This window comes from Opisthorchis viverrini (genome assembly GCF_000715545.1).
Source record: "Opisthorchis viverrini unplaced genomic scaffold opera_v5_348, whole genome shotgun sequence".
In the NCBI taxonomy this organism is placed as follows: Eukaryota; Metazoa; Platyhelminthes; class Trematoda; order Opisthorchiida; family Opisthorchiidae; genus Opisthorchis; species Opisthorchis viverrini.
This window is the reverse complement of record NW_008752006.1, coordinates 153908-166963: the sequence shown is the minus strand read 5'-3', so window position 1 is coordinate 166963 and position 13056 is coordinate 153908. Positions and strand designations below refer to the sequence as shown.

Sequence of the window (13056 nt, the reverse complement as noted above, 5' to 3'; positions counted from 1 at the left end):
TAATAAACTAAACCCTTGCGTCCTGTTTTTCTCGGATTCCATTTTCTAAAATTTTTATTATTATGATTTGTACCCGTCTGAGACGATACCATTTCTCTTTTCAATGTAGTCGGTTTTATCCATCAAGACAACTCCCGCTCCTTTATCTGGTTTGAACAGTAAAACTTGGACCTTTTGGTGCAAACGTTCTAGTGTCTCAAATTGTTCTTCTGTTGGCAGTCATTTGGGCCTGGGTTTTTAGCCGAGATATTGTAACATGAGTTGGCTAACGTCGATTTCAGGTGTCTTACGCAGTTCGAAAGAGCATACTAGCACAGATAACTGATTATATAGACTCTCAGAATGGAACTCAAGCTGGCGGTGACTATTCTTGCGACAAAGAAGAATTGTGGACTTACCTTTCTGGATTAGTCAAAAACTTCGTGCTCGGTGTTACTGTATTGTGCTGGCTGGCATCTGTCCGTTTTGGCAGTGATTAGTCGAACGTATGCTTTGAAGTCCCAGCGATCGCATATCGTGAGCGTTTCTGATGCGCCTACACATTGCGCTTGTTTGTGTTGTAGTTCACGAATGTTCTCTCAGAATGTCACACTCACTGCGTGCGTGGTGGCTTGGTGCAGTGGCTGTTAGATTGATTCGGTTTCTGCGTAGTATTTGCGAATAGTGGTTTGGGAACTTATTTAGGACATGCAACTTTGTCTTGGTTTCCGCAATTTTCGCGCTGTACCTCGGATACTTCTGAGGTTCATTTAGCACGCTTGGACCTTTGGGTTGTCTCAAGTGCTTCGATATGTCCTTGGAGTCATGAGAAGAATGAAGGTAGCGAACAAGGCATGTTTTCTGTGATCGTTCCTCTCGGTTCATACATCACGAATTTATATGATGCCAGAAATCACGTGAAAAGGTTATGTCAAAATCGGTGCTACATACTGAAAGAAAATGCAAAAGAAAATGAGGGGAAGGGGGCCCGAATGAGAGGTACGCGGGTCAAAAGGTCACCGAGTCAAGTGAGTGACGTCAATGTCAAACAAGTTTGTGGGACCGGATTTTCCGCAGTTCAGCTTAAGTTCAGAGGTCAAACAATTTTATTTTTGACACAACTTTGCGGTTCCAGCAGTCGAACTCTGTGCCTCTACGATCGATAGTAGTCTGGATCGTGTGAGCGTGATTGGTTTCAGGGGCATCGGTAATTAATATCGAAGGCGTATCCTTTGTCGATCAGATGACTAGTTTTGGCCATTATACCCGTCTGAGACGATGGGACACGTCTTTTTAATTAGTCGGATTTGTCCGTCAAGATAATCCCTGCTCCTTTATCTAGCTTTGGCAGGAAAACTCGGTCGTCTAGCTGTGAATGTTTAATGGCCTCGAATTGTATGCTGACCTGTGTAGTCGTTGTTTGGAGGTTTCTTTTTTTCCGGTTGTCCTCCGCTTTTCTTTTTGAACTTCGTGAATATGTTTAGTTTAACGTAAAAATTCTCTGGCCGTTTCAATGTTTACCTTCAAGCATTTTCAGTTTCATTGTCATTCATTTTCGGAAGGTCGTTTTTGTGTTATGCTGGAAGATTTGGGTATGAATTTAATGGTAAATCAAAAGGTTCTGCATTTCTCATTTCTCTGAATTGGAATGCGAGTGGGGTTGCGAAGGTCAATAAATATTTTGTGTGAACTGTTGTTGACACTACGCGGTTTTATGCTCACTGAGCCGATCGTCGTTATGCTGGACTTAACAAATTCAAGGTGATGTAGGTAAATTGGCGGCCGGTCGGTGTGGTGGATTGAGATGAAATGATTGATATTGTCGGCGCAAAGGTTAGGTCATTTCAAACCCGCATATGAAGAATGGCGGTAGTCGTTTATCGTGGGGTTATGTGCATTCATGCGAAGGCTTCATTTGCTTCAACATCACATGCGACTGACTTGTGCGGCACGTGACTGAATTTGTTGGTCACATATAGTCAGATGCATTCTGACCTGATGGCCCGATCACACAAAAATAGGTAAAATTCAGGACACAATTATTCTCACCGACCATCCAGTGTCAAAATCGGTGCTACATACTGAAAGAAAATGCAAAAGAAAATGAGGGGAAGGGGGCCCGAATGAGAGGTACGCGGGTCAAAAGGTCACCGAGTCAAGTGAGTGACGTCAATGTCAAACAAGTTTGTGGGACCGGATTTTCCGCAGTTCAGCTTAAGTTCAGAGGTCAAACAATTTTATTTTTGACACAACTTTGCGGTTCCAGCAGTCGAACTCTGTGCCTCTACGATCGATAGTAGTCTGGATCGTGTGAGCCGTGATTGGTTCAGGGGCATCGGTAATTAATATCGAAGGCGTATCCTTTGTCGATCAGATGACTAGTTTTGGCCATTATACCCGTCTGAGACGATGGGACACGTCTTTTTAATTAGTCGGATTTGTCCGTCAAGATAATCCCTGCTCCTTTATCTAGCTTTGGCAGGAAAACTCGGTCGTCTAGCTGTGAATGTTTAATGGCCTCGAATTGTATGCTGACCTGTGTAGTCGTTGTTTGGAGGTTTCTTTTTTTCCGGTTGTCCTCCGCTTTTCTTTTTGAACTTCGTGAATATGTTTAGTTTAACGTAAAAATTCTCTGGCCGTTTCAATGTTTACCTTCAAGCATTTTCAGTTTCATTGTCATTCATTTTCGGAAGGTCGTTTTTGTGTTATGCTGGAAGATTTGGGTATGAATTTAATGGTAAATCAAAAGGTTCTGCATTTCTCATTTCTCTGAATTGGAATGCGAGTGGGGTTGCGAAGGTCAATAAATATTTTGTGTGAACTGTTGTTGACACTACGCGGTTTTATGCTCACTGAGCCGATCGTCGTTATGCTGGACTTAACAAATTCAAGGTGATGTAGGTAAATTGGCGGCCGGTCGGTGTGGTGGATTGAGATGAAATGATTGATATTGTCGGCGCAAAGGTTAGGTCATTTCAAACCCGCATATGAAGAATGGCGGTAGTCGTTTATCGTGGGGTTATGTGCATTCATGCGAAGGCTTCATTTGCTTCAACATCACATGCGACTGACTTGTGCGGCACGTGACTGAATTTGTTGGTCACATATAGTCAGATGCATTCTGACCTGATGGCCCGATCACACAAAAATAGGTAAAATTCAGGACACAATTATTCTCACCGACCATCCAGGCAGTAGAATTGAGTAATGGGCTGCGAGAATGTAACTAATGGTATACACAGAATATGCTGTTGTAATCGTTTGCGAGATCTTTATTATGGCTAGCGGTGGCCGATAATCAACGGTTTACTGTAAATTCTTCTAAACATTGCTTACTGGACAACTAAATTCGCGTTTTACGAAATCAAAATCGGATTATGGATAGGATGAAGGCCCAGAAGACTTCAGTTGATCATGGGTATCCTAAGGATGTGTTGCCAATCTGCCAAAAGCATTTCTACTGAGGTGCATTATAGTTCGGGGACGGTTACCGCATGATGAATAACACTCGTGCTGGAACTTTTCATGTTAGACGACAAACTTCACCCGCATTTCCAACGCTGCCGAATAGACCCATCAATTTTAATCCACGGCGGAAGAAGCAGAAAGTTATAGGTTATCAATGCTGGTACGGTAGAAAATACGCTTGTAAGCTGATGATCTTCAACCACTGTGCACCGCTTCAGTTAGGCAATGTATGAACGTTGTCTTCAGTCTTGGTCAAACTGCGTTGCTAACCAATTGTTTTGACTCCGAGGCTAAAATCTTCGACCCCATTACCCAACAAGGTTAGCCACCGGCCACAAGGTATGAAAAATCACTTCCAAAGGTAAGTGTCATAGTTAACTCTGGTACAACCCCCCGGCAACCTTACGCAGCTGACCACTTCAAAGTACAGGTGAGTGGTCAACAGCATGACTAACTTACACTTCACACTGTTGACCTGTCACGTCCAGTCTCTCTGAATGGACGATTTTTCGTGTGCTTTTGATTGTGTTTTATTGCGAGCGCTTAGAGACCAGAGTTGCTGAGCTTCTCTTCAGGTTTTCTAAACTATCCTATATCTATATTGGGAAGATAAATGTCTCACCACTGTTTCCCGGCCAATTTGTTGATTCAATCGCTTGGAGTTTTTGTTGGAATTCTATGCATACGTTCTCTTCTATTGGTTTTTCACTAAGCTATCAATGAAAGGGAGAGAGAGCCATCGCTGCGGAGTTATTGGAAAGCACCAACTGAACAGTTAGGCTATTGGACAGGGAATCAAGACTCTCATATGCATCTTGTCTATAAAAACTGAACATCCATCTTCTCGAACGTGCCTTCCTGAACCTTCCTGGATATTCACTGACTATCACTCAAGTGTGAACGAACGCTACAAAGCAATTCCACAAAGTCCATAATAAATCTTACTTTTCAAGAGACGCGAAGCGGATTTACGAGAAAGCACACTACTCACATGTCTCATCAGTAGTATCCACCGATATAATCGCCTGGAAGTTTTTCGTTGGAATTCTATATCTGCCTTCCCTTCCATGGATTTTTCACTAAACTATCAATACGGTCTTTTTGCACGTGCATTGCTATTTTGGTCACCGTTATACCTGAAGAATACCGCCCTGTTGCACCTACTATATGTCTGACAGTAGACTTATTTTGGTTTATTTGTCAGGGTCTGAAATCGGCGTCAGTAGATGAGCCGTTGGCAGAAATCGCGCGTGGGCGTTCCGACTCATGGAACGCAACAGCATTTCATAACGTGAACACCGTTCGCGCAAGTTGGTGTTCGAACGTTTTGACAGACACGAAGGAAGAAGTAACAACTCATCCGAAAGCAGATGGTCCTCGGGTTGGTGAATTCAACTCGGTGGATATTTTACCCTCAAGTGAGCATGTGACTTTTTCAGTCAGCTCACCTGCCACACAACGTCACAGTCTACCCAAAGGTTAGTTGCTACTTATGTTCTTATTGATTAACTACTCAAATTTAATAACTTTCCTTCCTCCAGTGGACTTTAAACCTGACTTGATTGGGCCAAAATATTACGTCACTCGAGTCTTCTGACGTTGCGAGCCGAATTTATCATCGAAGCATAACAGAAGGCTTCTTAATTGTTGTCTTTTGTGTGTATTTTGTGTCGGCACTTCGCTCAGCTGGGTTTTTGCTTTCAGTTCTCTCACCCCTACCTGTCTTTCACATATCTTGCCTCATTATCATAGTTAGATGTCAAACTTGGTCGCTTTTGAATGAACCATTTTATTCAGGTTTCTTTCCTACCCGGATCAGTCCTCATTAATGTTATTTTCCAATCTGCCTAATTGGCGAAAAATAGAAAAAATGGACGGAGCTTACTTGGTGCAATTGAGGAAGTAACTGTTTGTACTAGCCCGTTGTAAACACTTGATTTAACCCAGCACCAAACACTGTTCCTCCTTACCTAACAGCTTATGCTTATTAGGGACAACATTACACTCCCTTGTCGTTTTTCACTGGTAGGAGGGTTTAGTAGCAAGAGTACCTCATGACTGCTTTCACTATTATTAGCATGGTTTCATCTCATACCGCACAGTTATCGATGAGCATTGTCCTTTTGTGGAACTCAGCTGATACGATACCAACTGTAAAAATATACTTATGTCGCATTTGCAAAAAAAGCTAGTCTCAGAGTATTGGGTCATCTTCTAGAATGGAAATATGTCTTTTTTCCATGTCGATTATTAGATATGTTGTCAAGTGACTCAGTTAATTACCTCGTCGGCGGGAAAGTTGTGTAAGACTGTGTGGTCTATCCTAGCAGCATGATCATTCGTTCGTTCAGCTGTTGCACCCTTTCGGTGCCCTGCCACACGAAGGAGGCACGAGGGCTGGATACTGCCATGTTGCCCAAGCCTAGACAGGGGAAGTTGAGAGGCAGAGGTCGAGTTCGAACCACGGACCTTCCGGTCTGTAGATTCGCGCTCTAACCACTTGGTCCATCTCGCCCCATTCTCACTGCAAATCAACGAATAGACCCCGGACTCTTGCGCACCGGAGCGGAAGTCGCGGATTATTGGATAACGTTCTCAGTCCGTGACGGTTGGGATATTCGGCACAAATACCGGCATTCGTAAATTGAGTAGTTCTCGTATTTTCAGATAATCATTCGGATATTATGCGAGCAGTGGGTGCCCACTTATAAAAGTAGTCAAACTTGACCACAGTAATTTGCGTTCTTTACATCCAGTGAGCTTCAGTAGAGATGCAATGTCAGTTGAATTCTTACTGTCAGTTTCTATCCAGACTGTTTGATTGGGTGTGTGAACCCTAATGGTTTGCAATAATTTAGCCTGAGACTCATTTTCTTCTTTACGGCTGCTAAACACTCATGTTCTCACGCATACGGGGAATGGCGATGATGATACTTTCAATTTCTTAACGAGCTATGTAATGGAAGTTCCATATCCATGACAATTGAGCATCCAGGTAGCATGACTATAGGTATCAACTAAGTGCATGCTACCGCTTCTATGGGATCCTGAGACTGCCTTATCTGAAAGTCTGGAGTGATATATCTTCGTAGGGCTTCGTACTTGTATCGGTAATATTTTGACTCTATGTCGAAACTTGACAAGGTCACCTGTTCAGGTACTGTCGTATCCCTCAGTTCTCATACAGCAAACGTAGTAGCTCACACGTTTCACGTTTGTGCCTCCGTCATTTGTGATATCGAAAGAATTACTTATTGCTTATGGGCATTTAGTCCTTCTCTACCACTGGTGAAGAAGATGCGTAGAATCACTCTTGGTTTCCGGCTAGCTTCTGTCATGAAATGGGTCCATGAGCAGTGACCTGTTTCTTAAGCCTATGTAGTATGCCCTTGTTACGCTGCCATTCGTCATAACGGTGTACGGGTCGAGATGGCCCAATTGGTTAGGGCGCGAATTTACTGACCGGAAGTTCCGTGGTTCGAACCCGACCTCTGCCTCTCGACTTCCCCTGTCTAGGCTTGGGCGACCTGGCAGTATCCCAGCCCTCGTGCTTCCGTTGGGTAGCACGGTAGCACGGCACCGGGAGAGTGCTACAGCTGAACGATAACGGTGTTCTCACCTTTCGTCACTTAGTTACTTACGAAGACTGTTTTTCTCTCTCATACCTCCCTTTTTACTATCAGTTTTTAGGTACCTATCGTTGACGATGAACTGTAGGTACATGGTATTCCACACTACCCATTATTTTGTAACTGAAATCACGAGTACATCACCCAGTCGGCCAAGCATTTACGACAAGATAGTATAAGGACTGTCGGGCCATTGGCACAACTAGTTCTTACATTAAATGTAGAAGTGGAGTGCGAATACATTATGTCAGATGAAGGTGAAGGATAGCTTGATGGACGATGGTGAACAACCATATTTATCGCAAACTCATCAACCAAAGCATGCAAAAGAAGATAGGGGAAAGGCGTTTCGCCTTTCTGAAGGCTACGAATGTAGTCCTTAAAAAGACTTCAATCAACCAAGCTTGCTCAATGGATCTTCATAAATACTCAAACTGAAGAAAGACAGGTGCCACTTGTGGAGCATTGTAAGTGTCCTAGCCGGCAAAATGGCGGTTATGTCCTGGGAATGTCTTTTGTGAAACAGCGTAAAAAAATAATAACAGGGAGCTGCAAAGAAGAGAAGGTTTAAGGCTGACTCTGTTTAGGTCACCTGCCATGATGCGAGATTATCCGTGATATTAGACGTAAAATTTAAGAACTGGTTCAAGGATTCATCTAGCGCACTTCATGAAAGAGTGAACTGGATTCTGAGAAAACTAGATAAGATTCCAAGTTTGCGCGAAAGGCGATTTGAGCAGACGTTGCCTAGTCCGGGTAAGCAAAAGTAAGAATGCCTCCACCGTGTTTCTTGTTCTTCAGCACATGGTCAAGTCAGAAACAGTTGTAGCCGGGACTAACTGTTACACTGGTATCACAGCCGTAAATGATGTATCTGAGTAACAATTAAACTGACGTTGATAGCTGCAATGAAGGAAGAGACGTCTTTCACAAAGGTTTACTAGCTAGCCTATGACGCCAGCCACCTGAACTACTCCTGCACTTCGGAGTGCGGGACGAGTCCATTAATTCGCGTTTGAGCAGAAGGACGAATTCCCGGGAAAACCTTGTAACCATGGTTAGCTCATTTTAACAATAGTTGCTGTTCAAAATACGATATGACCGAGAAACTGTACAGAATAGTGGCCACTTTCGTTTATTCCAATTGAGTGCGCCAATTTAGGGGACGCGTTTTGGGATGTACATTTTTAACTCAGTTATTTGACAGGAGAATATGGTACACCACCAAGATTTGACTGCATGCACTTAAATGGACACATGCACATCGGTCGTGTTCGTTTACGGCTTAAGTGTAGTACACTACTCATAAGGTTGCCTAAAACCGTTCGACAATGCAGGAACAGTTTCGCTCTTCTTAAGGCTTATCGGGCAGGCGCAGCCCCCGAGTATCTGTCAACCTTGTGTTTTACTTAAACCCGAATTGGAGAGAATACGACAACTACTCTCATTTTGCACACAATTCTGGTTTTCGCAGGAGTTTTTCAACTGAATTCAGATGAATCTCTCGTTTCATCAGTCCGTCTTTTGTTGAATCCTGTCCAATTTGGTTTCAAGTAGGACATAAAATTAGGGGAACCTGGGGACTGCGTCTATCTCTTGAACCCCAGGAAGGGCAAAATCGGCTCTGGGCTATCGAAAAGTTTTTAGCGACTTTGCGAATAGTGTTTCAAGTCTATCCAATACACTGCAATATCTCCAATGACGTGGCCTGGTTGAGCACATTCAATTGAGACGAACCATCGTAAAAGGGAGATTCAACTGGATTCGGTTGAGTCTCCTGCCAAAACTAAATTTCTGTACAAATGAGAGTAGTTGTCGACATAGGATCTATTTGCACGAAGTCCCTACCATTCCCATTTCTTCTTTCTGTTTGCTAAGTTTTTCTTCCGTCGTTGTGTGGTAGTAAAGCTATGTATTACGAGCGTATTGCCGCCCACGATGGTGATGATGAATCAATGCCGCTCACGTCCCTGTTGTTTGCTTACATTCAGACTATCTACCGGTTTCTTTGAATGACAGTCACCACGGAATGAATGTGGTATTCTCGTACTAGTTTCTCACTCTTCCACTTCACTCTTGGTTCCTTAATTTTCAATAGCAGATCATAACTTTCGCTCGGTATTGGCGTTCGATTTTGTCATTGTTATGCTGATTGCAGCCCACGACTACACAAACCTGGTTTAATTTGCTTGTACCAACAATGTTGCGGAGCTTGGTTTCCGTTATATTCGAACGTTTCCCTCTTTGAAAGCTTCATAGACCACCACAGATTGGTATTCGAAGTTGTTGGCCTGTGTTGTAGATCCTCTCGTGTACACCATTGTTACCATTTTGATATGTTGGCTCTTCTCTGTTTCATATGTGGAGGATAGCTTATTTTCGAAGTGGGGTGAATCCAATCCCAAGAGAATTTTGTCCATTTGTAACGATACAATGGATCCAGAAGTGGTCACGATTGCCATTTTCTCAGTCCGCCTTCACTTGTTGACAGCATGTGATTCGTTCCTGTGTGATTAATCGTAGGTCTTAACCGCTTGCATTTAGTTTGCATACATTTCTGGCAACCCTGATCGAAAAAAATTGAGGTGTCGAGTGTAGGCCGATAACCTCTACCGTTAATTATTGTTTTTGAACCAAATGGACCTTTGGATTGATCCGTAACTTTCACTGGAACTCGTTCTTCACAGTAATCGGAGACTGGTTCTAAGTGCTGTTGTCAATATCCATTTTATCAATGGGATTTCGTGGCTTGCATAGCTCATCACGTGTGACTGACGCCGTCGTGAACCATGTTTATGCGTTTTCAGTTTCGAAATAACCGAAGGCATTTCAATTAAAGCACCCTCAGCGCCCCACTTCGGCCGCTTTCGTCCCCAGTAATCCGAGGAGCAATCCAGCTGATTTTTCACAACTCATATGTTCGAAACATCGCGTGAATTCGGATGATATGAAAATTTTTCTGTACAGGACAGACTGCTACAGCTCTCCCCTCAAGGGGATACCGACAATTCAAGGGCAGCTTTGAGTCCTTCCTAGGAGGTGAACTGTCATTAGGTGGATCAACACTAAGCCGCACATGATAAAAAGTGCTACTGGGAACTGCACAGCACGAGTGTCTCCTCTTTGAAGTTCCGTCGAAGGAGATTACCATATATGGAGCATGCAGACAACACGACTACCCTTATACCAGATCGTAATATAGGGCAAGTAGGTTAGTTTTCACTCCTGACGGGGTTGGAGTTGAGTCTATTCCTAGTTCTTTGCGCGTGATGCATAAGGTGCACCCAATGTCTGTCACTGATTCTTCATTCCGTAAGTATTTGGTAACATGTGTTTGTCTAATATGGTCTCTAAGCACAGTTTGTTCGAGTCCTGTTCCACTTCCTATTACGTCGTTTTAGTTGGAGCGCATCTCTACCTCTCAGTAGCTTTCAGCAGGGTTTTATCGGGTTTAACACCTTAATGGCAGTAACCAATCATTCTTACTTACCCCGATTCTCGCACCACTGATGGGATAAACTGACAATGTGATCACTACGGTCTACCTAATCTTACGGTTTGCGATTATAATTTTGAGATATGAACCCCTGCCTGTCCCCTTTAGGTTCAATTGGTCGCTCAAAGTGGCACAGTGACTAAACGGTTAGGATGGTATCCTGGTTTTTATTGTCGACATCGCTTTCTCCGCTCCTCTGCTGAGGACAGTGGTTCTGCGTGGCTGGCGGACAAGCATCTGCCGCACTCCATACAGCGAAGCAGTGCATGAGATTTCACAGTCTTGGGAAGTTTTCCATATGGGCATCAACCCATCTGTTTTGAAATCGAATCACCAAGCGATCATCTACTGTAAGCATAATTCGAGCTGCCATCCCACCATCACTGACAACAAGTGAGTCGGGCGAGCCGCCTAATGGATTACAAAATCCTGCACGGGCTTCCAGTCTAGTGACACACGATAACCGAGTTTACCTGTGCATAACTTCGTGTGCATCTGGTCCATCTGCTATCCGCTACCACTGGTGTTTGTTCACTTCAAAACGTTGCTTCTGTGACGATCGACCGTTAGACCACGTCGTTGCTAGTTCTTTTTTATCCCACACTGGGCTTATTGATCACTTGTTCGAAACGGTTAGACTACAACAGCTAATTTGGCATTTCTTTTTTGTCTAGGGATTTCGCGTCAGCCATTGGTATTTGGCAATGTCATATTGATTTCAAGTTGAGGCGATTTCTTGTTGTCTACCCTATATGACGAAAATAAAGGTACACCTTTTCTGGCAGATTGGGCGGGTCGAATCTTACAAAACATACTTGGCTCCTGTTGCTGTTCGTTATTTTTGCCGCCAACGTATTTGACGTAGGCAGTGTTCGAGCATTACGCGGTAGTGGGAGATTTGTGTGCATGTTGATTGGGTATGCAATCAGTGGGCTGGAAGAAATGATATTTTTATAATGGTCTTTGTCACCCTCGCTTTCCACATATTACGTCAGTATCCTGAAGACGAACGAACCCGATTCGAAATTTCTATTTGCCATTGTAGCATTGCAACTGGGATTGGCGCAAACTGCATTAGTGTTGATTCACGTTGAATGAACCCATAGACGAGGTCCCTCTTTCGGGACAGGATGGGGAAGATACTACCTAAAATTAGCCATCTAACTGTTGTAAACACACTTGCTGGATATGTTAAGTATATTTTTTTTATCATCCTGCACCTCAGCCAGATACCGCGGTGGATGTGTGATAGCTAAGTCCCCAAATTAATGCATTATCTTCTCACTGGGGCTCCTTCATGGCCAGTGGCGTGCACGTCTTCTGTACAGCATCTAAAATATAAGATAATCATTCAGATGCAACACACTTTCGGTACCCAACTGCCATACAACCCGGAAGAAGCACGAAGACTGGGATACTGCCAGGTTGCCCAAGCCTAGACAGGGGAAGTCGAGAGGCAGTGGTCGGGTTCGAACCACGGACCTTCCGGTCAGTAAATTCACGCTCTAGCCAGTGAGCCATCTCGTCCCAAAGTCAGTGTACAGCATATGGTCTGCAGTATTTGTAATGACAATACCCTGGGGCTGATTGCGCTCACGTAGCGAATTGGATGCGAAAGATGAGTCATACTACGATGTCATTATTTACTCAGTGCTAGGATCGGATTTGGGAGTCGTGCTGTGTACACAACCTGATCAACTATGATACCCTGGTTAATTTGTGATAAGGTACTCAGGTTGTGTTGACACGACTGAAAATGGTATTCTCTCAGGGCTGTTGAAGCGTAGTTTCTCTTTGTTTCTCACTCTCACTCACAGTAATTGGATCGGCTAGATTGTGCGTATTACTACGTTTGCTTTTGTGAAATCACAAGGAAGAAAAAAATGGTTCGTGATTTTGGTTGCTCCACCCTGTAAATCGTATTGATTGCACTACAACAAACCGTTTCCTTGAGATTGCACATCGCCGCTTCCCTTCCACTACTCTTTAGCTTGCATTCCGACTGAAGAGAGTTCAACATAGCAGAGGAAGGCGAACAATTCCCTTTCACCACATTGATGTCCCGGGGATAGAACCACACTCAAACGAGCCCCTCGGGGTTCAGTTTCCGTTCTGCCTACGTGCAACATTTCAGGGAGCCGTGTACATACATAACAGGTTTGCCTAAGGGAAGAGCTCATATCCATGTGCTTCAGGAACTGGTAGATCTTGAAGCAATGAGTCCTTTTCAGCCGTGTCATGTTGATGATGAGCTGAGAAACCAGTACCCCACCTTTTTCACTAAAATTCAAAGTGAAAACAACAGTTTTCGTATTGATGATGCACAGACTTACAGATCAGATGGTAAGGGGCGATCGTAATGGGTGATTCGTAAAACGGAGCGCTATCAGCCAGCATGCGCTGTGCGGTGAAGCTGGTGGATTTTCGAATTCCATTATTGTCTAGCGGTTCTCGTGCCAGGCGAGAGGGCGTCCCGAAGGAAGA

The 13056-nt window shown here is 43.8% G+C and overlaps 1 protein-coding gene across 1 annotated transcript in view; it reads left to right on the top strand.

Annotated features, from left to right (window-relative positions):
* The window catches only part of T265_10242 (hypothetical protein), a gene marked incomplete at both ends in the record, with an annotated part of 52861 nt that overhangs the window by 25476 nt on the left and 14329 nt on the right, over positions 1-13056 (top strand). Inside the window, one exon of the mRNA XM_009176559.1 lies at positions 4652-4925. Coding sequence (XP_009174823.1) covers positions 4652-4925 — 274 coding nt within the window. The remainder of the gene's footprint in view (positions 1-4651; positions 4926-13056) is intronic.